This window comes from Ascaphus truei, chromosome 23 (genome assembly GCF_040206685.1).
Source record: "Ascaphus truei isolate aAscTru1 chromosome 23, aAscTru1.hap1, whole genome shotgun sequence".
NCBI classification, from domain to species: Eukaryota; Metazoa; Chordata; class Amphibia; order Anura; family Ascaphidae; genus Ascaphus; species Ascaphus truei.
In genome coordinates this window covers 5289615-5317275 of record NC_134505.1, presented here as the reverse complement: position 1 = coordinate 5317275, position 27661 = coordinate 5289615, and the positions used below count along the sequence as shown (strand labels likewise).

The 27661-nt window shown below is 50.1% G+C and overlaps 1 protein-coding gene across 2 annotated transcripts; it reads right to left on the bottom strand.

The window, feature by feature from the left end:
• Window positions 1-487: 487 nt before the first annotated feature.
• On the bottom strand, window positions 488-27661 carry CFAP97D1 (CFAP97 domain containing 1). 2 transcript variants are annotated; one of them, XM_075580130.1, is made up of 5 exons: window positions 27497-27661; window positions 6104-6174; window positions 5075-5193; window positions 3076-3202; window positions 488-571 (listed from the first exon to the last, which is right to left on the bottom strand). In XM_075580130.1, the coding sequence occupies exons 1-5, from the start codon at window positions 27573-27575 to the stop codon at window positions 491-493; spliced, it is 477 nt and encodes a 158-aa protein (XP_075436245.1). In that variant the 5' UTR covers window positions 27576-27661; the 3' UTR covers window positions 488-490. The 2 variants fall into 2 exon arrangements, with proteins under 2 accessions (XP_075436245.1, XP_075436244.1); XM_075580129.1 differs by lacking the exon at window positions 27497-27661 and adding an exon at window positions 13217-13374.

The window sequence follows — 27661 nt, the reverse complement described above, 5'->3', positions numbered from 1 at the left end:
GTGCCTTGGACATGCGTGAGAGCGAGAGGTAACTCTCACTGTATTACTGCCTGTAACACATGTTATAACTCTGTGCCCAGGACATGCGTGAGAACGAGAGGTAACTCTCACTGTGTTACTTCCTGGTAACACATTTTATAAATAAAATAAATACATTTCCGTGATGAAAAAAACACTTATTGTCATAAATGCCCTATTGCATGGGGGTGCCACCAACAGGTCAGGCTTTGAGGATATCCCTGCTTCAGCGCTGGTTGATTGAGCCACCTATGCTCAAGCAGGGGTACACTTAGAACTGGACCGGGCTGGTGGCCCGTGCGACCCGCCCTGTTGCATACCCCCGATACATAGCTTCCTAAAAATGTCTGCGGTTCTTACTTCGGTGTCCGTGTGGGAACAGTGAGGGCCGTGAATGGGAGAAACAGCAGACGTGACGTTAGACCTTTTCCGTGCGTAATATTTTATAAATCCGACATTTATTGCATACCGATTAATATTGCTTGGTGGCATCGGGATATGTCTTCGTGGCGTCAGGGTAGATAATCTTAAGCTTGAGGTGGTTTCTGGATGCCTTAAAGAAGAAGAAAAAGAGCATAAGATACTCTAGGGAGAGAGGGAGAGAGAATAAGAGGGAGAGGGAGAGGGGAGTGGGAAATGGGAGAGGGAGAGAGGCTTATATAATAGTGACCAATAGGGTTATTTTTTTATTTATATATACAGTACTTTGCATACTCAAAGTAGGTTATTACCTTGATATAAACACACTATTTTTATTTTTACACACAATAAAAGCTGGTATCAGTTGTTTGGAGGTTAGTGCCCCCCCCCCGTCTCCGCCCCAAGGGTTTAAGCTCGCCCCTCCCCACTTTCTATGTTAGCAGGTCTTTTTCATGTTCCTGGGTTTGGACAGATCCAATGTGGTCATTCGCCCTCCAAATAGAGGTAAATGAGAATTGTAATCAGGTAGTGTTAGGACCTGCTCACTGGTCATGCCTTGATGTGGCTTGCAGGCTTATAACGCTTTGACCAGAGGGTATAACTAAATGACCCCTTTTTCAAGGGAATATATAAGTATTTCACTGTGTATTTTTGTCACATTGGAGGTGGCGTTTCTGTCTTCTGTTGTATTTCCTAGATATCTCGGGTGTCTCAGCTATTTCTCTACGTGTGCTATAGATGAGCGTTTTGGGAGGTATATAAGTTAATGTCCATTCTACTAAAATCACTTTCGACAAAATAAAAATGCACTTTTCACCAGGTTCATAATCGTAGGGGGAAAAGTTCTCACACTTGTATTTAGAGCATCCCGAATTACAGAGCCGTTTAAAGGTCCGATAATGATATACTACTCAACCCCGTTATAGCGCGATCCGTTACAGCGCGGATCCGCTTATAGCGCGGTGCACGTGTGGCTCCCAATTTATCGTATGTATGAATACCTTACAACACGGTTATTGGCGTCTTAAATACTTTATTGTACAATGCGTACAATTGTACATTACTTCTAACGCGATCCGCTTATAGCGCGGTGTGATTCTTTGGACCCCAAGCACAGCGTTATAAGGGGGTTGAGCTGTGGCTATATATTTTAATTTTTTTCTCTTTAATAAATGTTTTGCATGTGTGGGGGAAAGATACAACAAGCAAGAGGGACAAAGATGGGAAAAGGGAAAACATAGAAAACGTAAGAGCACAAAGTGGATTGAAGCAGAACCGGCGGTGGGTGGTCACAGTGTAATATAAATACAGAGAGTCTACAACAATAATCTTGCTCATATAATGTATATATCTTAGACACAAAATATCTGTTAATCGATAAAAAGGGGTGTGTGCTAGGGTTAGGGTAAGATTTTGATTGGGAATGAAAAGAAGGGGTGGAGGAGTTATAGGAAGGGTATATAGGCGGCGGTCAAGGGTTTCCACCTACGTCTACGTCATCCAGACCAGTTTGAAGAACCCACCCTCCCTCCTTGTTTTTTTTTTCAAGAATTGGGGTTCCAAGTTTGTTGTTGAGGCTCGGCTCGGTGGTAAAGTTTGGATGTGTTGGGGAGAACCGAGAAAAGTTGGCTCCTTATAGGGAGGTCTAAGGTGCCACACCGATTGGTGGATATGGGGAAGGCATTGCCGTACCTGGCTCCGGCGGCCGGAATCAGGCGTGTCCTTCCAGCGGTGTGGTGTATTTTGGAACCAAATGGCCTGGGTTGCTGTTGGCATGTAGAGGAACAAGCCAGGGGTATCCCCCAAGCTTTATACTATTTGGGGCGGAGCAACTTAGATGGGTACCCCTAGTTTTGTGTACATTTTGTGTTGATAATTAAAGCCGCGACCAATTTCTTCCAAGACATTGTCTGTGTATTATTTACGGTTATGTTATTGATTGCTGTGAGTGTCGGGTGTCACGGAGGAAAAAACCCCACCCCCAAACTCGAGGCATGGGTAAGTCAAGCATATACAGCTCAACCCCGCTTATAACGCTGTGCCTGTGGTCCAAAGAATCACATCGCGCTATAAGCGGATCGCGTTAGAAATAATGTACCATTGTATGCGTTGTACAATAAAGTATTTAAGACACCAATAAATCGTGTTGTAAAGTATTCATAAATACGATAAATTGGGAGCCAGGCGTGCATCGCGTTATAAGCGGATCCGCGTTGTAGCGGATCGCGTTACAATGGGCTGGAGCTGTATATAAGTAGGAGTCATATGAAGTAGTCCGAAGCAAGAGGAAGATGGATTTTGGAACCCACTCAGGATCGTCCTCTGTGTTAGGCTGCGTCCATGGTTCTTGCTGGCGCGCGAGGAGGCGCGCTGAGGCTGAGGGGTGCTTTTCCTGGCCTTAGACAGCGCGCCGTCCGTGGGCGTGTCGGCGGGCGGGCCAGTGACGTCACGGAGCTTTCTCGCCCTCATTGGGCGAACCGCTCACGTGACCGGCCCTGCGCTCCGGCAAGCGGAAGCGCGCCTCCGCCCGCAAGCATTAAACATGGACGCGGCCTAAGGTAGGGGAAGAGGGAATGTAAACATTCAACAATGCGAAAAACTCATAAAATCATCAACAAAAAAATTTGCTACAATCACCTGCCATTCCTTCTCCCATTTCTTGTACTCGTAGTCGGGCTTGGTCTCCTGAATTCTTTTGAGCAGCGCTTGATTATCCATGGTGATTCTCACAATATCTCTGTTGCGTTTCCCACAGTTACGGCTCCTGGAAAGCATCAGGTGAGCGCGAAAACATTGCAAAGAAAGATAAAGGGGTTTTAGTTGGACGTAGAAAATTGCTTAGATCTCCTGGTTTAGATGAATGAATGAAGCAGGAGAAAAAAAAAACAAAAAAAACCCCCCCATATCATTGTTTTAGATTAAAGCACAATCTATATTTCCATAAAATTGGGGCAAGTTCGGGGCAGGAAGGACATACAGATGTAGCAAGACGTACTGTCATCTCACCTGCGGATGAGCAAGTCCAAAATTCTGTGGCGCCAAGGGCAGTGTCTTCAGGGATGGCCGGCGGCCCGGCAGGATTAGTGCTGCGGGGTTCCATGCTTCTGAATCGGACCCACGCAGAGTTAATCCTGACAGGCCCGTCCGTGTGCGGGGCACCGCGCAGAGGGACACGGCACGCTATACTACGCCACAGAATCAGTCTGCGTAAGCGTGCCCTGCCCCAGAGTACTGTAGCGTAGCCTAGAACAGGGGGGGCACACAAACTTTTTTTTGCGGCGCACACCCGCCTTACCTTCTCCGTTGGCCACCCCCGCCCCCCCCCGTCCTTACCTCGGGTGACGTCACGTGACCCGCGGCGTCATTTGACGTCGTGTTAACCAGGGCAACCGTGACGTCACGTGACCCCGCGGCGTCGTCTGATTGCCATGGTCACGCATGCTGACGCCGGCTGAATCCCGGTAAGTAGGGGTTGCAGAGGCCTCGTGCGGTCCCCCCCGGCATTTCATTTAAATGTCTGGGAGGGGAGCGTGGGATCTCTGCAACAGCCTGCCCCCCCCCCCCAAAAAAAAAAATCTCGCGACCCCCAGTTTGCGCACCACTGGCCTAGGAAGGTAAGAAGCAGTCTCTGTGTCGGTGTAACCCCTTGATGATGTAGATCAGGGGTGCGCAAAGAGGGGGCACGAGATTTTCTGGGGGGAGGGTGGGGTGCGGCTGTTACAGGGGCTGTTACGGGGATCGCGGGAGGCCTCTGTAACTTTTCACTTACCTGGCGTTCCAGCGGCGCGTCTCCATGGGAACCGACGTCAAATGGCGCTGCGGGGTCAGGTGACATCACGTTGCCATGGCAATGTGGCGTCACATGACCCCGCGCCGACATTTGACGTGGAGCCGTGCAGGGTGGGGGGGAGCGCGAGCCAGAGGGGAGAGGAGACAGGTTTGTGCACCCTTGATGTAGATAACCCTCATGAGGGGAAATACTGTAGGAACATTTTCGGTCATCTACATCATCAAGGGGAGAGTACCGTGTTAAATATCCTGTCCAAATCCCTTGATGAAGTAGATGACAGGATATGGTCCTATATTATCCCCCCCTCATGACGTAGATACCCATATTAGGTCATCTACTGTACGTCATCAAGGGGGTTGGACAGACACGGAGACGGTGACACCTGAGCTGCTCTGGGCACCGGGCACACTCACGGAGACTCATTCTTTCCCGTAGAAGAGAGTGACGTGTCCCCTCTATGCGGTTTTGGCTTCCACACAGATGGCGCTGAAGGATGAACGATAAGGGGTTCTCATTCCCCACCCACAGCGTTAACCCAGGGGGGGGGGGGAATGGGAGGGTAGGTAGGGTAAGTAGGTAGGGTCCGTAGGTAGGGTATGTAGGTAGGGTCCGTAGGTAGGGTCCGTAGGTAGGGTCCGAAGGTAGGGTAAGTAGGTAGGGTCCGTAGGTAGGGTCCGTAGGTAGGATGCATACGTAGGGTACGTAGGTAGGGTCCGTAGGTAGGGTCTGTAGGTATGGTCTGTAGGTAGGGTCCATAGGTAGGGTCTGTAGGTAGGGTATGTAGATAGTGTCCATATGTAGGGTCCATAGGTAGGGTCCGTATGTTCTGTCTATATACCTTCTTACCTTCTCAAATAGCAATCGTTCCAGTTGTCCACCAGTCCCTTTGAACGCATTATCTGCGCTATTCTCTCCAGCATCAACTTGTTATCTTTTTCAATGTACGCAAGTCTGTCCTGTTGCAGCTGCGGAAAACAGAAGAACGTTGTGCCATGCACATCTACACAGCCTGCTTTAAAATCCTGCTGCCCCAATCTACAAGAATAATAAATAGCGCGCGCTGGGAAAAAAACCATAACTCACATCCTGCTGCATAAAGGCCTGCACATTTTTATCACTTTTTTTTAACATTTTATTTAAGTTTGGGGGGTTTTGAGCAGAGATGGTACAGTGTACAATAAAGTATTTAAGATACCAATAACCGTGTTGTAAAATATTCATAAATACGATAAATTGGGAGCCACGCTGACATCGCGATATAAGCGATCCGCGTTGTAGCGGATCGCGCTATAACGGGGTTGAGCTGTACTATGCATTTATAGTAGTTCTTTTGAAGTGAAACTTCTTTGCTGCCACCCACCTAAATCTCATAGGACTAACACGCCTTCATGGAGACGAAAATGCGTAATGGATGTAAGGCGCATGCGCCCCCCCCCCCTGGCTAATCTCACAGCACTAAAAATCCTTGCTGGATATAACCAAATCTGCCACAGTAACAGCACATGTTATACTCTCAAAAGTCTTTCATTCAATCAACAACATCAAAATCAAACTACGCTTTCAGTGACACAAAACACCAAGAAGTTTCACTTAGAACGTGCGTGCTCGCCACACCCCTCCCCCCCCGTCTTTTTGGGAGACCCCAGGATCAGCGCTGACCCTATCTCTTATCTTCGTGAATATGCGCCCAGGATTTCCCCAACAGAAAGACGCGCAATTAAATTTAAATTAAATGACAAATTAAAAATTAAATAAAATTAAAAATGGCAAAATTAATTAAAATTAAAAATGTAAAATTTTGATTTTTAATCAAAAATGCAACTCCGCAGGCCCAAGAGTGTAAAAATAAAATAAAAAAAAACCTGTAATACATACCTGAATTTTTTTCACTTGAACATGATTATGTAAAAATGTCCGGGGTGGTTTGTTGTCAATTTGAGCCTTTGCTGTGAAACGATAACAAAAAAAAACAAACAAAAAGTTCACAACGCACACGGGGAGAGACGTGTTAACGTAAAGAAAGTGGAAAGTTTGTTTCCGACGCGTTTCTCTGCTTTACTCTGCGCCTCAAATGACTATCAGAGAGGCGGCAGCTCACTGAAGACACACAGCCCAGTTGTATGGCCTCACTCCGTGGTAACCAAACTCCTGTCCTCAAGGGCCACCGGCCGGTCAGGTGTTAAGGATATCCCTGCTTCAGCACAGGTAGTTCAGTCAAAGAGGCTGAGCCACCCGATTGCGCCTCCTGTTGCTGACGCACGTTACATTGGTGAGGCTGCGCCCCAGTTCCTGATTTGGATCCCTTTGAGCTGACGCAAGGACTAATTGAGCCACCTGTGCTGAAGCAGGGACCGCTTGGAGCCACCAGTTTGGGCTCCATTGGTGTAACTGGAGCGTGCGTTCCAGCAACAGCATCCAGTGCAGTTCAATGCAAGATAAGATCCTGTTTGCCTTTGCAGCTACTGCATGACTTTGGGCACTATTGCTACAGATGCAGCGGCCGTTATTTTAAGGCATCACGGCGCCGTTTTTCACGTGCGCTGCTGTAGTCCACGCGGCATGAACGCAGGCCAATCGCCCCGGGCACACGTGGTTATCGCGGTTGCTTTGTTTGAATTTCATGGATTGTGTGCAATGAAATGAATGAATTGTGATGTGTGCAGCGCTGTGCCACTATGTCACTTTCAGGTGTTTAAAAGCCAGAACACTCAAATGCCATTTTCTGCACTCGCCTACACTCGCGTCTTAAGGCGGTACGGTTGGAAGTAATCCCGCGCCATCACACGGGTATTCCGAGGTGCCATAAGTGCGTCATTTATAAAAGGGGGTAAAAACAGGGCAAATCTGGGGCAAAAAGCTAGGGTTGGGGGGGTGAAGGGCAGGGGTAGGGGGGTGAAGGGCATGGGTAGGGGGGGTGAAGGGCAGGGGTAGGGGGGGTGAAGGGCATGGGTAGGGGGGGTGAAGGGCATGGGTAGGGCGGGGGGGGTGAATGGCAGGGGTAGGGGGGGTGAATGGCAGGGGTAGGGGGGGTGAAGGGCTGGAGTAGGGGGGGTGAAGGGCAGGGGTAGGGGGGGTGAAGGGCAGGGGTAGGGGGGGTGAATGGAGGGGGTGTGAAGGGTGGGGGTGGTGAAGGGCAGGGGTGGGGGGGGTGAAGGGCAGGGGTAGGGGGGGTGAAGGGCAGGGGTGGGGGGGTGAAGGGCAGGGGTAGGGGGGGTGAAGGGCAGGGGTAGGGGGGGATGAAGGGCAGGGGTAGGGGTGAAAGTGAGGCACAAATTGTTGGCAGGGGTAAAACACACACACGCACACACACACACACGACGGGAGTGAGAGATGGTGGAGAGTGGGACTGGCGCAGATCCGAGGAGGCTGCTTGGCCCACCCAGCGGCCGGGGAGGTAGCGCCGGGGAGGTAAGGGAGCGCAGGGGAGGTAAGGGAGCGCCGGCGAGGTGAGGTAGCGCCGGGGAGGTAAGGGAGCGCCGGGGAGGTAAGGGAGCACCGGGGAGGTGAGGTAGCACCGGGGAGGTGAGGTAGCGCCTGGGAGGTAGCGCCGGGGAGGTAAGGGAGCACCGGGGAGGTGAGGTAGCGCCGGGGAGGTGAGGTAGCGCCGGGGAGGTGAGGGAGCGCCGGAGGCTGGGTTAGGAGGGCCGCGCCGCGCTTCCCCCTCCGAGAGAGAGAGAGAGAGGCGGAGTGACAGGCCAAAGGTCCAATGCGATTGCCCCTAGGGACAGGACAAACAGACACGCATACAACGGTTTGAGAAATATATAGATAGATCTGTCAAAATTAGTTGCATAGTTCTAAGTGTATGTTTTAGCAGATATATCAAGCAAGAAAATCCCATTGGTTTTCCAGCGAGAATGTTATTCTTCAATAAATACGGAGTCTGGGTTTTTTTTTCTTTTTTTTGCCCCAGTTTTGAAACCAAGAGGCTTACAAACAACCCCCTTAAATTAATTTGCCAGAGGAAAATATACCGCGCAAGACGATCTCTGTCGGAAGACAGCGCTCTCATTTTAACAGGATTTGTAGCTACTGTGCTCTTACTCTAAAGAAAGACCTTCAATTACCACTGTCGTTGTGACTAATTACTTTGAGGAGAAGTGGCTTAAAATAGGGAATCAAGTGTGGTGTAAACTGAAATAAAAAGACAAGATGTTTTTTCCTCTGCACTAATAAGTACATGCCTGCATTTCTAAGTAATCTTTCTGAAGCGTGAACTGTTATAATAATACAGAGCACTGTGCGTCCTGTTCTGGGGGGGAAAAAAAAGAAGAAGAAATTCCAACTCTTAAGAGAAATCTGGGGAAATCCAAAAGGAACCAGCCGATTCGGGACGGATTCAAATTAACCCTAAGATGTAGGGTTAAGTGGTAAAGTGGTTTGGATATGGTCAGTAATCTGTCATCAGCAAATGACAGTTTATATTCTGTGTTCCCGACTCGTATACCGGACACACTGGGGTCTCACCTGAGAGCGACCGCCAAAGGAGCAATAGAGAGTACAAATAGTAGTGATGACAGGGGGCAAGCCTGCCGTGTGTCATTTGCTATGTATATAGTGCTACATGTGTAGCCGGCCTTGTTACTTCCGGTTACGCATAACAGAGCAATACTGCGTTAAATAACGTGCATGTAAAACCTGAACCAATGAACTGGTCAAATCATTGCCTTGCAGTTTTCTGTCACTGTGTAGGCTGCACAGATGTCACTTGATTTGTGCCACCTGTCACAATGCACTAGTAGTCCCTCTCGATTAAGTATTCTTCATTTTGTTAACCCCCGGCGTGCCACGGCCCCTCTGGCAAAGTATGGCAGTGACATGGTTAAGGGGTCAGTCTCTCCTAGGGGCAAAGTGTACTAATGGCAGTGACATGGTTAAGGGGTCAGTCCCTCCTAGGGGCAAAGTGTACTAATGGCAGTGACATGGTTAGGGGGTCAGTCTCTCCTAGGGGTAAAGTGTACTAATGGCAGTGACATGGTTAAGGGGTCAGTCTTTCCTAGGGGCAAAGTGTACTAATGGCAGTGACATGGTTAAGGGGTCAGTCTCTCCTAGGGGCAAAGTGTACTAATGGCAGTGACATGGTTAAGGGGTCAGTCTCTCCTAGGGGCAAAGTGTACTAATGGCAGTGACATGGTTAAGGGGTCAGTCCCTCCTAGCGGCAAAGTGTACTAATGGCAGTGACATGGTTAAGGGGTCAGTCTCTCCTAGGGGCAAAGTGTACTAATGGCAGTGACATGGTTAAGGGGTCAGTCTCTCCTAGGGGCAAAGTGTACTAATGGCAGTGACATGGTTAAGGGGCCAGTCTCTCCTAGGGGCAAAGTGTACTAATGGCAGTGACATGGTTAAGGGGTCAGTCTCTCCTAGGGGCAAAGTGTAATAATGGTAGTGACAGGGTTAAGGGGTCAGTCCCTCCTAGGGGCAAAGTGTACTAATGGCAGTGACATGGTTAAGGGGTCAGTCTCTCCTAGGGTCAAAGTGTACTAATGGCAGTGACATGTTTAAGGGGTCAGTCCCTCCTAGGGGCAAAGTGTACTAATGGCAGTGACATGGTTAAAGGGTCAGTCCCACCTAGGGGTAAAGTGTACTAATGGCAGTGACATGGTTAAGGGGTCAGTCTCTCCTAGGGGCAAAGTGTACTAATGGCAGTGACATGGTTAAGGGGTAAGTCTTTCCTAGGGGCAAAGTGTACTAATGGCAGTGACATGGTTAAGGGGTAAGTCTCTCCTAGTAGCAAAGTGTACTAATGGCAGTGACATGGTTAAGGGGTCAGTCTCTCCTAGGGCAAAGTGTACTAATGGCAGTGACATGGTTAAGGGGTAAGTCTCTCCTAGTAGCAAAGTGTACTAATGGCAGTGACATGGTTAAGGGGTCAGTCTCTCCTAGGGGCAAAGTGTACTAATGGCAGTGACATGGTTAAGGGGTCAGTCTCTCCTAGGGGCAAAGTGTACTAATGGCAGTGACATGGTTAATGGGTCAGTCCCTCCTAGAGGCAAAGTGTACTAATGGCAGTGACATGGTTAAGGGGTCAGTCCCTCCTAGGGGCACAGTGTACTAATGGCAGTGACATGGTTAATGGGTCAGTCCCTCCTAGGGGCAAAGTGTACTAATGGCAGTGACATGGTTAAGGGGTCAGTCCCTTCTAGGAGCAAAGTACACTAATGGCAGTGACATGGTTAAGTGGCCAGTCTCTTCTCTGGGCAAAGTGTACTAATGGCAGTGACATGGTTAAGGGGTCAGTCTCTCTTAGGGGTAAAGTGTACTAATGGCAGTGACATGGTTAAGGGGTCAGTCTCTCCTAGGGGCAAAGTGTACTAATGGCAGTGACATGGTTAAGGGGTAAGTCTCTCCTAGGGGCAAAGTGTACTAATGGCAGTGACATGGTTTAGGGGGTCAGTCTCTCCTAGGGGCAAAGTGTCCTAATGGCAGTTACATGTTTAAGGGGTCAGTCCCTCCAAGGGGCAAAGTGTACTAATGGCAGTGACATGGTTAAGGGGTCAGTCCCTCCTAGGGGCAAAGTGTACTAATGGCAGTGACATGGTTAATGGGTCAGTCCCTCCTAGGGGCAAAGTTTACTAATGGCAGTGACATGGTTAAGGGGTCAGTCCCTCCTAGGAGCAAAGTACACTAATGGCAATGACATGGTTAAGTGGCCAGTCTCTCCTCTGGGCAAAGTGTACTAATGGCAGTGACATGGTTAAGGGGTCAGTCCCTCCTAGGGGCAAAGTGTACTAATGGCAGTGATATGTATAAGGGGTCAGTCTCTCCTAGGGGCAAAGTGTACTAATGGCAGTGACATGGTTAAGGAGTCAGTCCCCCCTAGGGGCAAAGTATACTAATGGCAGTGATATGTATAAGGGGTCAGTCTCTCCTAGGGGCAAAGTGTACTAATGGCAGTGACATGGTTAAGGGGTCAGTCCCCCCTAGGGGCAAAGTATACTAATGGCAGTGGCATGTTTAAGTGGCCAGTCTCTCCTAGGGGCAAAGTGTACTAATGTCCCTGTGTGTTCAACAGGAGTTTGCACAGGCAAACCCCTCCATCCTCTTATCTTTAAAGGCTCTGTGATAAGGACAGGGTGGACCAAGGTTAAAGAATACACATACTTGACAAACAACACCCCTGTTCCCAGGCCCCCTAAGAAATGCATTTAAAACAGCCAAATATTTGCTATTAGCATGGTTATATTTGCTTAAGGAAGACTGTTAGATTCTTTTAACGGTTGCTTTCTGCCTGGCTATGTGAGATTGTAACTTCAAAGCATTATACTGGCCCCCTGCCCGGCTTCATTGTATTAGATTGTGCAATTCCTACATGCTTCCGTACGTCAAACAAACACCCATCGTCTTTTAAACGTCATCCCGAACATCAGGTTGCATATTAACATCATTCTGCAGCGCCGATGAATAATTGAACCGTTAGTCTGATTTCTCCTTTCCACAAGTAATGCAAAAAAAAAATATAGATATATACATACATACAACTGCTGTCCATCCCCCATACAATTACTGACACAATTATTTAATACTGCACCTACAGATGTAACAGATAGAGCGCATTAAATCCGTATTTATTTATAAAAATGTGTTACCAGGAAGTAATACATTGAGAGTTACCTCTCGTTTTCACGGATGTCCTGGGCACAGAGCTATGATGACAGATACCACGGTTACATTAAGTGAGCGGGTTTATACCTTATACAGGCATACCCCCGGTTTAAGGATACTCGCTTTAAGTACACTCGCGAGTAAGGACATATCGGCCAATAGGCAAACGGCAGCTCACGCATGCGCCTGGCAGCACGTCCCGAACAGCAATACCGGCTCCCTACCTGTACCGAAGCTGTGCGCAAGCGGGGAGACTGTAGAGCCTGTTACGCATGCGTTATTTACATCAGTTATGCACGTATATGACGATTGCCGTACAGAACATGCATCGATAAGTGGTAGTGCTTCACTTCAAGTACATTTTCGCTTTACATACATGCTCCGGTCCCATTGCGTACGTTAATGCGGGGTATGCCTGTATACACAAGACATTGCATGTACAGTTAAAGATAATATATGTTAACATCGTCTACCCGCAGCCAAGAAGCAGCATTGGAAGTTAATACAGATGTAGCAAGACTTAATTGTTACCGGGGTAAACTGCGGTCACGCAACCGCTGCTGCCCCCTCCCCCCCCCCCCCCCCCCCCCCACCGTGCTGGAGAATTACCCGCTGCGGTGCGACCGTGGCCGTTCCCGGAGCCCGCGGGGCTCTTTTGCTTTACCAGCCGCGGCGTTCGGGAGAGGCAGCCGATCTCGCTAACGTCGGCAGCAACACCCTGCGTAGGAATCAAACGGGGAAACGGCTACAGCAAACGTACAAGAGTACAATTCTGTATGAGGCTTTGTTACCTGCGTGCTTTGGTCCCACCAAACATCCATCAGCCAGAGAACTTACAGTGAGACAGCACTAGAACACTGGGTTCATTCTTTCCATTCCGAATGGAACTGGAAACCATTGGTCAGCAGGACAATGACGTTCTCAGCAGTCAATGATCGATCCAGGTTATTGCCCGACAGCAAATGCATCATACAGAATAGCCCATTTGCATTGATTACCATTGATTGCCAATGTTCCCATCACATTATCACATTCAGCGTTGAAGGACAGACCTTCATTCAGTGTGGATGACGAATACAGCTCAAACCACCCTTATAACGCCTGTGCTTGGGGGGGTCCAAAGATTCACATCGCGCTATAAGCGGATGGCGTTAGAAATAATGTGCAGCTGTATGCGTTGTACAATAAAGTAATTTAAGACTCCAATAACCGTGTTGTAAAGTATTCATGCGTACGATAAATTGGGAGCCACGCGTGAACCGCGTTATAAGCGGATTCGCGTTGTAGCGGATCGCGCTACAACGGGGTTGAGCTGTATATGCTTAGCCTTAAATGAAAGCAGTAGGCTGGTGTATACAAGAACCAGAGGCTTCGATGGACACATACCCGTCTGCACTCTGTCTAAATGGCGCTGATAGTGGAAGGCGTCCCATTTCTTCTTCAGGAGGTACTTCTGTCGCAGGTTCGCCACTATGACAGGGAACGCCAGATAGTCTACAGTCTCCATCACCTACTTACAGTCACAGGTAAGAAGTGCGCAGCAGCAGCACACACAACCGGGAATGGTTACCGTGGCAATGAGAATTGTGACATCGGTGATGGGGGGGGGGGGTGGCCCATTGCAATGGTGCTGAGGGATATCCCCTGCTTCAGCGCAGGCAAGCTCAGTCTGAGCCAAAGCAGCCACCAGCAGCAGGTCAGGTCTTTAAGGATATCCCTGCTTCAGCACAGGTGGCACAATCAGTGACTGAGGCACCTATGCTGAAGCAGGGATAGCCTTAGAACCTGACCTTTCTGATGGGGGACTTGAGGACTGGGGTTGGCCAGTTGAAGATTGAGCTTCTGATTACAGAGACATTTTGCAGGCGCAGGTCCCTGCCCCGTGGAGCTTACAATGTATGTTTTTGGTGCCTGAGGCACAGGGAGATAAAGTGACTTGCCCGAGGTCACAAGGAGCCGACACTGAGAATTGAACCAGATTCCCCTGCTTCAAACCCAGTGCCAGTCAGTGACTTTACTCACTGAGCCGCTCCTTCTGCTTCACACTCAGTGCCAGTCAGTGTCTTTACTCACTGAGCCGTTCCTTCTGCTTCACACTCAGTGCCAGTCAGTGACTTTACTCACTGAGCCGCTCCCTCTGCTTCACACTCAGTGCCAGTCAGTGACTTTACTCACTGAGCCGCTCCTTCTGCTTCACACTCAGTGCCAGTCAGTGACTTTACTCACTGAGCCGCTCCTTCTGCTTCACACTCAGTGCCAGTCAGTGTCTTTACTCACTGAGCCGCTCCCTCTCCTGCTTCACACTCAGTGCCAGTCAGTGTCTTTTACTCACTGAGCCGCTCCTTCTGCTTCACACTCAGTGCCAGTCAGTGTCTTTACTCACTGAGCCGTTCCTTCTGCTTCACACTCAGTGCCAGTCAGTGACTTTACTCACTGAGCCGCTCCCTCTGCTTCACACTCAGTGCCAGTCAGTGACTTTACTCACTGAGCCGCTCCTTCTGCTTCACACTCAGTGCCAGTCAGTGACTTTACTCACTGAGCCGCTCCTTCTGCTTCACACTCAGTGCCAGTCAGTGTCTTTACTCACTGAGCCGCTCCCTCTCCTGCTTCACACTCAGTGCCAGTCAGTGTCTTTTACTCACTGAGCCGCTCCTTCTGCTTCACACTCAGTGCCAGTCAGTGACTTTACTCACTGAGCCGCTCCTTCTGCTTCACACTCAGTGCCAGTCAGTGACTTTACTCACTGAGCCGCTTCTTCTCCTGCTTCACACTCAGTGCCAGTCAGTGTCTTTACTCACTGAGCCGCTCCCTCTCCTGCTTCACACTCAGTGCCAGTCAGTGTCTTTACTCACTGAGCCGCTCCTTCTCCTGCTTCACACTCAGTGCCAGTCAGTGACTTTACTCACTGAGCCGCTCCTTCTGCTTCACACTCAGTGCCAGTCAGTGACTTTACTCACTGAGCCGCTTCTTCTCCTGCTTCACACTCAGTGCCAGTCAGTGTCTTTACTCACTGAGCCGCTCCCTCTCCTGCTTCACACTCAGTGCCAGTCAGTGTCTTTACTCACTGAGCCGCTCCCTCTCCTGCTTCACACTCAGTGCCAGTCAGTGACTTTACTCACTGAGCCGCTCCTTCTGCTTCACACTCAGTGCCAGTCAGTGACTTTACTCACTGAGCCGCTCCTTCTGCTTCACACTCAGTGCCAGTCAGTGTCTTTACTCACTGAGCCGCTCCTTCTGCTTCACACTCAGTGCCAGTCAGTGACTTTACTCACTGAGCCGCTCCTTCTCCTGCTTCAAACCCAGTGCCAGTCAGTGACTTTACTCACTGAGCCGCTCCTTCTGCTTCACACTCAGTGCCAGTCAGTGTCTTTACTCACTGAGCCGTTCCTTCTGCTTCACACTCAGTGCCAGTCAGTGACTTTACTCACTGAGCCGCTCCCTCTGCTTCACACTCAGTGCCAGTCAGTGACTTTACTCACTGAGCCGCTCCTTCTGCTTCACACTCAGTGCCAGTCAGTGACTTTACTCACTGAGCCGCTCCTTCTGCTTCACACTCAGTGCCAGTCAGTGTCTTTACTCACTGAGCCGCTCCCTCTCCTGCTTCACACTCAGTGCCAGTCAGTGTCTTTACTCACTGAGCCGCTCCTTCTCCTGCTTCACACTCAGTGCCAGTCAGTGACTTTACTCACTGAGCCGCTCCTTCTGCTTCACACTCAGTGCCAGTCAGTGACTTTACTCACTGAGCCGCTTCTTCTCCTGCTTCACACTCAGTGCCAGTCAGTGTCTTTACTCACTGAGCCGCTCCCTCTCCTGCTTCACACTCAGTGCCAGTCAGTGTCTTTACTCACTGAGCCGCTCCCTCTCCTGCTTCACACTCAGTGCCAGTCAGTGACTTTACTCACTGAGCCGCTCCTTCTGCTTCACACTCAGTGCCAGTCAGTGACTTTACTCACTGAGCCGCTCCTTCTGCTTCACACTCAGTGCCAGTCAGTGTCTTTACTCACTGAGCCGCTCCTTCTGCTTCACACTCAGTGCCAGTCAGTGACTTTACTCACTGAGCCGCTCCTTCTGCTTCACACTCAGTGCCAGTCAGTGTCTTTACTCACTGAGCCGCTCCTTCTGCTTCACACTCAGTGCCAGTCAGTGTCTTTACTCACTGAGCCGCTCCCTCTCCTGCTTCACACTCAGTGCCAGTCAGTGTCTTTACTCACTGAGCCGCTCCCTCTCCTGCTTCACACTCAGTGCCAGTCAGTGACTTTACTCACTGAGCCGCTCCTTCGCCTGCTTCACACTCAGTGCCAGTCAGTGGCTTTACTCACTGAGCCGCTCCTTCTCCTGCTTCACACTCAGTGCCAGTCAGTGTCTTTACTCACTGAGCCGCTCCTTCTCCTGCTTCACACTCAGTGCCAGTCAGTGTCTTTACTCACTGAGCCGCTCCTTCTCCTGCTTCACACTCAGTGCCAGTCAGTGTCTTTACTCACTGAGCCGCTCCTTCTCCTGCTTCACACTCAGTGCCAGCCAGTGTCTTTACTCACTGAGCCGCTCCCTCTCCTGCTTCACACTCAGTGCCAGTCAGTGTCTTTACTCACTGAGCCGCTCCTTCTCCTGCTTCACACTCAGTGCCAGTCAGTGACTTTACTCACTGAGCCGCTCCTTCTGCTTCACACTCAGTGCCAGTCAGTGACTTTACTCACTGAGCCGCTTCTTCTCCTGCTTCACACTCAGTGCCAGTCAGTGTCTTTACTCACTGAGCCGCTCCCTCTCCTGCTTCACACTCAGTGCCAGTCAGTGTCTTTACTCACTGAGCCGCTCCCTCTCCTGCTTCACACTCAGTGCCAGTCAGTGACTTTACTCACTGAGCCGCTCCTTCTGCTTCACACTCAGTGCCAGTCAGTGACTTTACTCACTGAGCCGCTCCTTCTGCTTCACACTCAGTGCCAGTCAGTGTCTTTACTCACTGAGCCGCTCCTTCTGCTTCACACTCAGTGCCAGTCAGTGACTTTACTCACTGAGCCGCTCCTTCTGCTTCACACTCAGTGCCAGTCAGTGTCTTTACTCACTGAGCCGCTCCTTCTGCTTCACACTCAGTGCCAGTCAGTGTCTTTACTCACTGAGCCGCTCCCTCTCCTGCTTCACACTCAGTGCCAGTCAGTGTCTTTACTCACTGAGCCGCTCCTTCTCCTGCTTCACACTCAGTGCCAGTCAGTGACTTTACTCACTGAGCCGCTCCTTCTGCTTCACACTCAGTGCCAGTCAGTGACTTTACTCACTGAGCCGCTTCTTCTCCTGCTTCACACTCAGTGCCAGTCAGTGTCTTTACTCACTGAGCCGCTCCCTCTCCTGCTTCACACTCAGTGCCAGTCAGTGTCTTTACTCACTGAGCCGCTCCCTCTCCTGCTTCACACTCAGTGCCAGTCAGTGACTTTACTCACTGAGCCGCTCCTTCTGCTTCACACTCAGTGCCAGTCAGTGACTTTACTCACTGAGCCGCTCCTTCTCCTGCTTCACACTCAGTGCCAGTCAGTGTCTTTACTCACTGAGCCGCTCCCTCTCCTGCTTCACACTCAGTGCCAGTCAGTGTCTTTACTCACTGAGCCGCTCCCTCTCCTGCTTCACACTCAGTGCCAGTCAGTGACTTTACTCACTGAGCCGCTCCTTCTGCTTCACACTCAGTGCCAGTCAGTGACTTTACTCACTGAGCCGCTCCTTCTGCTTCACACTCAGTGCCAGTCAGTGACTTTACTCACTGAGCCGCTCCTTCTGCTTCACACTCAGTGCCGGTCAGTGTCTTTACTCACTGAGCCGCTCCTTCTCCTGCTTCACACTCAGTGCCAGTCAGTGTCTTTACTCACTGAGCCGCTCCCTCTCCTGCTTCACACTCAGTGCCAGTCAGTGACTTTACTCACTGAGCCGCTCCTTCTCCTGCTTCACACTCAGTGCCAGTCAGTGTCTTTACTCACTGAGCCGCTCCTTCTCCTGCTTCACACTCAGTGCCAGTCAGTGTCTTTACTCACTGAGCCGCTCCCTCTCCTGCTTCACACTCAGTGCCAGTCAGTGTCTTTACTCACTGAGCCGCTCCTTCTCCTGCTTCACACTCAGTGCCAGTCAGTGACTTTACTCACTGAGCCGCTCCTTCTGCTTCACACGCAGTGCCAGTCAGTGACTTTACTCACTGAGCCGCTCCTTCTCCTGCTTCACACTCAGTGCCAGTCAGTGTCTTTACTCACTGAGCCGCTCCCTCTCCTGCTTCACACTCAGTGCCAGTCAGTGTCTTTACTCACTGAGCCGCTCCCTCTCCTGCTTCACACTCAGTGCCAGTCAGTGACTTTACTCACTGAGACGCTCCTTCTGCTTCACACTCAGTGCCAGTCAGTGACTTTACTCACTGAGCCGCTCCTTCTGCTTCACACTCAGTGCCAGTCAGTGACTTTACTCACTGAGCCGCTCCTTCTGCTTCACACTCAGTGCCGGTCAGTGTCTTTACTCACTGAGCCGCTCCTTCTCCTGCTTCACACTCAGTGCCAGTCAGTGTCTTTACTCACTGAGCCGCTCCCTCTCCTGCTTCACACTCAGTGCCAGTCAGTGACTTTACTCACTGAGCCGCTCCTTCTCCTGCTTCACACTCAGTGCCAGTCAGTGTCTTTACTCACTGAGCCGCTCCTTCTCCTGCTTCACACTCAGTGCCAGCCAGTGTCTTTACTCACTGAGCCGCTCCTTCTCCTGCTTCACACTCAGTGCCAGTCAGTGACTTTACTCACTGAGCCGCTCCTTCTCCTGCTTCACACTCAGTGCCAGTCAGTGTCTTTACTCACTGAGCCGCTCCCTCTCCTGCTTCACACTCAGTGCCAGTCAGTGACTTTACTCACTGAGCCGCTCCTTCGCCTGCTTCACACTCAGTGCCAGTCAGTGGCTTTACTCACTGAGCCGCTCCTTCTCCTGCTTCACACTCAGTGCCAGTCAGTGTCTTTACTCACTGAGCCGCTCCCTCTCCTGCTTCACACTCAGTGCCAGTCAGTGTCTTTACTCACTGAGCCGCTCCTTCTCCTGCTTCACACTCAGTGCCAGTCAGTGTCTTTACTCACTGAGCCGCTCCTTCTCCTGCTTCACACTCAGTGCCAGCCAGTGTCTTTACTCACTGAGCCGCTCCTTCTCCTGCTTCACACTCAGTGCCAGTCAGTGACTTTACTCACTGAGCCGCTCCTTCTCCTGCTTCACACTCAGTGCCAGTCAGTGTCTTTACTCACTGAGCCGCTCCCTCTCCTGCTTCACACTCAGTGCCAGTCAGTGACTTTACTCACTGAGCCGCTCCTTCGCCTGCTTCACACTCAGTGCCAGTCAGTGGCTTTACTCACTGAGCCGCTCCTTCTCCTGCTTCACACTCAGTGCCAGTCAGTGTCTTTACTCACTGAGCCGCTCCCTCTCCTGCTTCACACTCAGTGCCAGTCAGTGTCTTTACTCACTGAGCCACTCCTTCTCCTGCTTCACACTCAGTGCCAGTCAGTGTCTTTACTCACTGAGCCACTCCTTCTCCTGCTTCACACTCAGTGCCAGTCAGTGTCTTTACTCACTGAGCCGCTCCCTCTCCTGCTTCACACTCAGTGCCAGTCAGTGTCTTTACTCACTGAGCCACTCCTTCTCCTGCTTCACACTCAGTGCCAGTCAGTAACTTTACTCACTGAGCCGCTCCTTCTCCTGCTTCACACTCAGTGCCAGTCAGTGACTTTACTCACTGAGCCGCTCCTTCTCCTGCTTCACACTCAGTGCCAGTCAGTGTCTTTACTCACTGAGCCGCTCCTTCGCCTGCTTCAAACCCAGTGCCAGTCAGTGACTTTACTCACTGAGCCGCTCCTTCGCCTGCTTCACACTCAGTGCCAGTCAGTGGCTTTACTCACTGAGCCGCTCCTTCTCCTGCTTCACTGTCAGTGCCAGTCAGTGTCTTTACTCACTGAGCCGCTCCTTCTCCTGCTTCACACTCAGTGCCAGTCAGTGTCTTTACTCACTGAGCCGCTCCCTCTCCTGCTTCACACTCAGTGCCAGTCAGTGTCTTTACTCACTGAGCCGCTCCTTCTCCTGCTTCACACTCAGTGCCAGTCAGTGTCTTTACTCACTGAGCTGCTCCCTCTCCTGCTTCACACTCAGTGCCAGTCAGTGTCTTTACTCACTGAGCCGCTCCTTCTCCTGCTTCACACTCAGTGCCAGTCAGTGTCTTTACTCACTGAGCTGCTCCCTCTCCTGCTTCACACTCAGTGCCAGTCAGTGTCTTTACTCACTGAGCCGCTCCTTCTCCTGCTTCACACTCAGTGCCAGTCAGTGGCTTTACTCACTGAGCCGCTCCCTCTCCTGCTTCACACTCAGTGCCAGTCAGTGTCTTTACTCACTGAGCCGCTCCCTCTCCTGCTTCACACTCAGTGCCAGTCAGTGTCTTTACTCACTGAGCCGCTCCTTCTCCTGCTTCACACTCAGTGCCAGTCAGTGTGTTTACTCACTGAGCCGCTCCCTCTCCTGCTTCACACTCAGTGCCAGTCAGTGTCTTTACTCACCGAGCCGCTCCTTCTCCTGCTTCACACTCAGTGCCTGTCAGTGTCTTTACTCACCGAGCCGCTCCTTCGCCTGCTTCACACTCAGTGCCAGTCAGTGGCTTTACTCACTGAGCCGCTCCTTCTCCTGCTTCACTGTCAGTGCCAGTCAGTGTCTTTACTCACTGAGCCGCTCCTTCTCCTGCTTCACACTCAGTGCCAGTCAGTGTCTTTACTCACTGAGCCGCTCCCTCTCCTGCTTCACACTCAGTGCCAGTCAGTGTCTTTACTCACTGAGCCGCTCCTTCTCCTGCTTCACACTCAGTGCCAGTCAGTGTCTTTACTCACTGAGCTGCTCCCTCTCCTGCTTCACACTCAGTGCCAGTCAGTGTCTTTACTCACTGAGCCGCTCCTTCTCCTGCTTCACACTCAGTGCCAGTCAGTGTCTTTACTCACTGAGCTGCTCCCTCTCCTGCTTCACACTCAGTGCCAGTCAGTGTCTTTACTCACTGAGCCGCTCCTTCTCCTGCTTCACACTCAGTGCCAGTCAGTGGCTTTACTCACTGAGCCGCTCCCTCTCCTGCTTCACACTCAGTGCCAGTCAGTGTCTTTACTCACTGAGCCGCTCCCTCTCCTGCTTCACACTCAGTGCCAGTCAGTGTCTTTACTCACTGAGCCGCTCCTTCTCCTGCTTCACACTCAGTGCCAGTCAGTGTGTTTACTCACTGAGCCGCTCCCTCTCCTGCTTCACACTCAGTGCCAGTCAGTGTCTTTACTCACCGAGCCGCTCCTTCTCCTGCTTCACACTCAGTGCCTGTCAGTGTCTTTACGCACTGAGCCGCTCCTTCTTTATACATATGTAGCCCTGTGTGGTTTGGGCTATAGGTCTGCCCTGCACCTGGCAGTAATCCCTGCGTAAGGGCAGGTTTGCCAGGAGTAATCATGGGTTTTCCCCACTTCAGGAAGTGCAGTGAGTCAGTGAAGGCAGTGTCATCAGGCTCTGTGTCCAATCAGAAGACACAAGGGCGGTGCCTGCTGGAGATACTTAGTGTACTTCCACTTCCTATTTAGAGGAGTCTATCGCCAGAGTGAGAGGGACAAGGGTAACCCAATCCGAGCTGCCAGGACTGGCAGGCTTGGGGCCTCCCTACCGGGGAGTGAGAGGGTGCACAGCATACCTCCTACCCTGCCTAGAGGGTAGGGGAAGAGCTGGACCCACTCTTGGTGCCCTAGGCTGGGAGTGAGGTCAGGGACATCCTTGAGGAAGACAGCTTGATGTGTGATCTGGCTGCTGAGTAGAGAAGACCAACAAAGACCTTGCACTTTTACTTATACTCCTGCCCGAGAGTGAAGTGTATCGGGAGGAGGGCGAAGGCATATTCTCTTGGAGATACTTCACCCCATACAGCTGGGGGGCTGCAGGAGATGGAGGCGCTGCACCAGTAAGTGAGAGGGAGGCACCACCCCAGAAGCCTGTCCTGTTCTCCCCCATGTCATCGCGGGAGACTCAGGGCCCCCCTGTTGCCAGCAGGGACGCACCACACTAAGACACGTAGCCTTGGCTTCCCAAGGAGACCCTATCTGAGATTGGGGAGCAGGGGGGGGGGATGGGAGGAGGAGTGAATAAGGGTTACACATAATAAGAGATAGAGGTGGGAGGTCTCAGAATGCAGAAGTCGCAGCTAAACGCGTTAATTGATACTTTCCCACGCCAGTTGAGTGTAACTGTGGGAGGCAAGATCAGGGCAGCTGCCGCTCAACGCCATGTACGTTATGAATGGAATACGGCCAACATTAATTAGCTTAATTAGGGTCCATATTGATTGCCCCGTATCATATGTCCCATAGTGCTTTGTTTTAACACGGCATGTGTCTACGCAGAGTGTGTAGAGATACAGGCATATCCATAAGTAAATGTGATCTGAACAGCTCCCACCTCCATTACCTCCATGGATTGGCCTGTGGTGCGAGTCCTGCTGTTGGCATCGACCTCACAACACAATAATGAAATCTGGCTAAACCCCCGCAGAGACTCACATACTATTAACCCTTTGCTGTGTACACACCTTAAAAAAAAGGACAGCGGTGCTAATATATGCCGGACTAAAGTATCCAGAGAGCCCAGAGTGAGGGACCGCTACAAATCATACTACATATTAAGCATCGAAATCGGAGGGGGGGATCTGGATGCTTGCTTCCATTCCATACTGGCTCTTATTCTTGACTGGGAGTAACATCATCGGGATCCCGAAGGATTGCCATTTTTGTATCAACATCCAGGACTGGAAACAATCACTTGTTGCGGTTGATTCCTTTTTATATTGCGCCAGGGGACTTGGTTGGTTGGTTTCGATATATATATACAGCTAAACCCCCTTATAACGCGGTGCTAGGGATCCAAAGAATCACGTCGCGTTATAAGCGGATCGCATTAGAAATTATGCACCATTGTATGCATTGTACAATAAAGTATTTAAGACGCCAATAACCGTGTTTGTAAAGTATTCATAACTACGATAAATTGGGAGCATCGCCCTATAAGCGGATCCGCGTTGTAACGGATCGCGCTATAACGGGGTTGAGCTGTATACAGCAAGGATTAATAGTATGTAGATCTCTGTGGGGCGAACGCTATTGTGTTGTGTTGTCGATGCCAACAGCAGGGCTCGCACCACAGGCCAATCCATGGAGGTAATGGAGGTGGGAGCTGTTCAGATCACATTTACTTATGGATATGCCTGTATCTCTACACACTCAGCGTAGACACATGCCGTGTTAAAACAAAGCACTATGGAACATATGATAGGGGGCAATGAACAGTAGGCAGTCTCTGGCACCCTAATTAAGCTAATTAATGTTGGCCATATTCCATACGTAACTATGTAGATAGATTACTTTGTTATTGAAGCAAAAAAAAGCAAGAAAGTGTGGTATTAAAGCAGCGGTACAAGTTTTCGTTTACATTTTATTTTTACCCCCCCCCCTTTAATATGCGCATCAATACAATCCACACAATGATCAGTAATTAGCAAATTTGCTGATCGATCCGTTCTCCTGTGATGTATCAGTGAAGATTCGGCACGTGGGGGTTCATTAAATGGCTGTCAGTGCAGCAGAAGAGGACCAAAGATGCAAAGTTCTGTGGGGGAAGATCATGTGACCAGGCAGTCACTAGATACAATTGGTGCGCTGCTAGAGAGAGGGTGGGGTTCAAAAAGGGGGTGTGCCAGAGCCTGTTTCAGAAGTGGAAGGGGGTGTGACTTTGTAAATGGTTGCTATAGAAACAAAAAATGCTTGTTGCATTATAATACATTAAAAATGTCATTCAGAGGTGTTTGAACAAAAAAAAAGTGCTACAATATTTTCTCATAGTACAGAACTGATTTATAAAAAAAAATAATCACACATGTACGATATTGCTCGGTCTGCAGCTTTAAAACGTGGCTTTGGAGAATGCAATTCATGTTGTGGCATTTGATTTAATGACAACATATGGTATATGAGAACAGCTAGCATACTGCTCTCACTGGTACGTTTTTCTGGGACGCTCGACATATTAGGGCAGCTGCTTGGGCAGACATATTTCTAACTGGGTTTCCGGCTGTTTCCGAGCTGGGAAGTTTTAGGTAAAAGGCTGAAACACGGAGAAAAATAAATGTACAGTCCACAAGCTGGTAAGGCACTTTCACATTGAATCAGAGCCTAAAATATGTCAATGGTTTCTTCCCGTTGCAAATTGAGTAAAACGAGATGATGTTTCGTTTGAATTTGTTTTTATAACTAAACGAAGTGAGCAAAGCCATACTGAAAGTGCATTACCATTTGTAGGTACCAATGGTAAGGATCGGTGGTTTATGATCCCTGATATGCACCCCTCTACACCCGAGGGGCACAGGTTATAATGAGATGCATCACATTCTGCGTCTCTGCCCCAGCTTGCACCTTGGGGAGAGTCAGTAGGAGGAGTTGGGGGGAGTTACATGGTGCACAGATTATAATGAGATGTATCACATTCTGCGTCTGCCCAGCTTGCACCTTGGGTAGAGTCAGTAGGAGGAGTTGGGGGAGGAGTTACATGGTGCACAGATTATAATGAGATGTATCACATTCTGCGTCTGCCCAGCTTGCACCTTGGGGAGAGTCAGTAGGAGGAGTTGGGGGGTTACATGGTGCACAGATTATAATGAGATGTATCACATTCTGCGTCTCTGCCCCAGCTTGCACCTTGGTGGGAGTCAGTAGGAGGAGTTGGGGGCGGAGTTACATGGTGCACAGATTATAATGAGATGTATCACATTCTGCGTCTCTGCCCCAGCATGCACCTTGGGGAGTCAGTAGGAGGAGTTGGGGAAGGAGTTACATGGTGCACAGATTATAATGAGATGTATCACATTCTGCGTCTCTGCCCCAGCATGCACCTTGGGGAGAGTCAGTAGGAGGAGTTGGGGGGAGTTACATAGCGCACAGATTATAATGAGATGCATCACATTCTTTGTCTCTGTCCCAGCTTGCACCTTGGGGAGTCAGTAGGAGGAGTTGGGGGGAGTTACATGGTGCACAGATTATAATGAGATGCATCACATTCTGTGTCTCTGTCCCAGCTTGCACCTTGGGGAGAGTCAGTAGGAGGAGTTGGGGGGAGTTACATAGCGCACAGATTATAATGAGATGTATCACATTCTGCGTCTCTGCCCCAGTTTGCACCTTGGGGAGAGTCAGTAGGAGGAGTTGGGGGGAGTTACATGGCGCACAGATTATAATGAGATGTATCACATTCTGCATCTCTGTCCCAGCTTGCACCTTGGGGAGAGTCAGTAGGAGGAGTTGGGGGGAGTTACATGGTGCACAGATTATAATGAGATGCATCACATTCTGCATCTCTGCCCCAGCTTGCACCTCGGGGAGAGTCAGTAGGAGGAGTTGGGGGGAGTTACATAGCGCACACATTATAATGAGATGTATCACATTCTGCGTCTCTGCCCCAGCTTGCACCTCGGGGAGAGTCAGTAGGAGGAGTTGGGGGGGTGTTACGTTATGTTTTTTTCATTCTTTTCCCGGCCCGGGTTACACTGTAATTACTTTTCGCCGACCGACAAAATCTAGTCTATCAAAGATCCCAGTACATTAAGCTACGGAGGAATAGTTGTGACTTGGGGATTGGGGGGAAATGAGTGCATATTAAATTGGTTCTGCTTTGATCATTTCTCTTTGGCTGAACACATGACCCCGGGACACAGAAATGACATACTTGTCACAACTGTAGAGTTGAATTAGAATAACCGTGGTGTTGCCCCCCCCCCCCACCCGAAATGGCTGTACGAGATGCAGCTAAATCCATAAAAAAGTCAACAAGTATTTGCATTACCCTACGTTTCCATGACACCACAGCCAGGATGTTTACTGCTGATTACTATTGTCAGAAGTCACCCCATCACTTTATGAAGGATTGAAGCAGGGGGTCTCTGAAGCCAAACCCCGTTAATTTCAGTTTTGGGGACCCCCACCCCTCCCTGCTTCTGGAGATACTTCCCTCCATAGGGAGAAAGGGGGGGGGGGGGGGCGGCAGCCGCTCTGCTAGCAGGGAACACGCGCCCTGCGGACCAATAGCAAGCCGTGATGTCATACGGAGCGGCTTCTTGTTGGCGGGAGCGTCAAAACTTGCAGGAAATACCGGCGCCCCGCCTTCGGAGGGCTGTATCTCTGGAAGCAAGGGGGTCCCCAGAGCTGAAATTAACGTGGGTCAGCTCCGGAGAGACCCCCGCCCTGCTTCCATCCTATGCTAAGTCTGAAGTACTGAAGAAACCGCTCCGTCATCTCTTCACAAGTCCTGGGGTGGGGGTGTCATTGTAGTTCGCACAGGCGCGGGAATAAGCAAATATATTCAGTGCGCCACGTGCCGGACACATACTGAATTGCAGCGACACAAATAAACCGCACAAATAATTATGCGAGTCTAATTTTTTAGAAGTAACTGAAAACTGGAACATGGCTGTGACCTCCACCCCATTTGCTAAACGGAAATGCCCACTGATAATATACACGTATCAATACAGCTCACCCCCGTTATAGCGCGATCCACTACAACGCGGATCCGCTTATAACGCGATGTACGCGTGGCTCCCAAAGTGTCGTAGTTATGAATACTTTACAACAGGGTTATTGGCGTCTTAAATACTTTATTGTACAATGCATACACTTGTACATTACTTCTAACGATATCCACTTATAACGCGATGTGATTCTTTGGACCCCAAGCACAGCGTTATAAGGGGCTTGAGCTGTATATTGAAATGTATTGCTAATTGCGTAGTTTACGGATATTTACCTCTGCCTCCCCCCTTTTAATATAATTAGACATGGGGTAAGAAATAGTGAGCCAATTATAATGCCTTTATTTGAAGGGGGATACCCTTGAATGGAAGTTTGGACATTACTAATGTTGTCCCACGCGAGTACTCATTATTATTGCATAGGGACGTTGACATACACACTTTGGTAATGTCATTTAAGGCAGAAGAAGTTCAGGTATTATAGACATATATATATTGGGTTATAACGTAGAATATCAGTACACACTTTGGTAATGTCATTTAAGGCAGAAGAAGTTCAGGTATTATAGACATATATATATTGGGTTATAACGTAGAATATCAGAGGTTATCAGAGGATTTAACGGCAGAATATTCCAACACGGCGTGCGGCATCTCACCGCAGCCCCCCCCCCCCCCCCCGCCAGCATCTCACCACAGCCATTTAGCCGCCACAGGTAAGCGCAATAGCGTTTATTAGTATGAGGGGTTAAGTTTAGGGTAATGGGTTAAGATTAGGGGTTTTAGGGTAAGGGGTTAAGGTTTTTAGGGTAAGGGGTTAAGGTTTTTAGGGTAAGGGGTTACGGTTTTTAGGGTAATGGGTTAAGATTAGGGGTTTTATGGTAAGGGGTTAAGGTTTTTACACACACACACACACACACACACACACACACACACACACACACACACACACACACACACACACACACACACACACACACACACACACACACACACACACACACACACACACACACACACACACACACACACACACACTCTTTTTCCCGCTTCGCCTCTTGATTAGGTTTGTCCCTCCGCGGCTCCCACCCCCCGCGCACCTCCTCCTCCTCCCCGCCGCCGCCGCCGGGTGTCCGGGTCACGCTGCCCGGGTGTCCGGGGGAGGATCCGGGTCACCATGTCGGAGTACGAGGTGTCGGTGCAGCAGCTGAATGACCTCCTGTCGGACGCGGCCGCCGGCCTGTACAGCCTGCCCTCCCAGCACT

What these genes read in the sequence shown, in the direction of transcription:
- CFAP97D1 (XM_075580129.1), bottom strand. Translation starts at nt 13,337, where the DNA reads ATGGAGACTGTAGACTATCTGGCGTTCCCTGTCATAGTGGCGAACCTG. An exon ending in TTTAGACAGAGTGCAGACGG is followed by an intron (nt 6,175 to 13,216) that starts GTATGTGTCCAT and finishes ATCGTTTCACAG; the next exon opens with CAAAGGCTCAAATTGACAAC. An exon ending in TTCAAGTGAAAAAAATTCAG is followed by an intron (nt 5,194 to 6,103) that starts GTATGTATTACA and finishes TGTTTTCCGCAG; the next exon opens with CTGCAACAGGACAGACTTGC.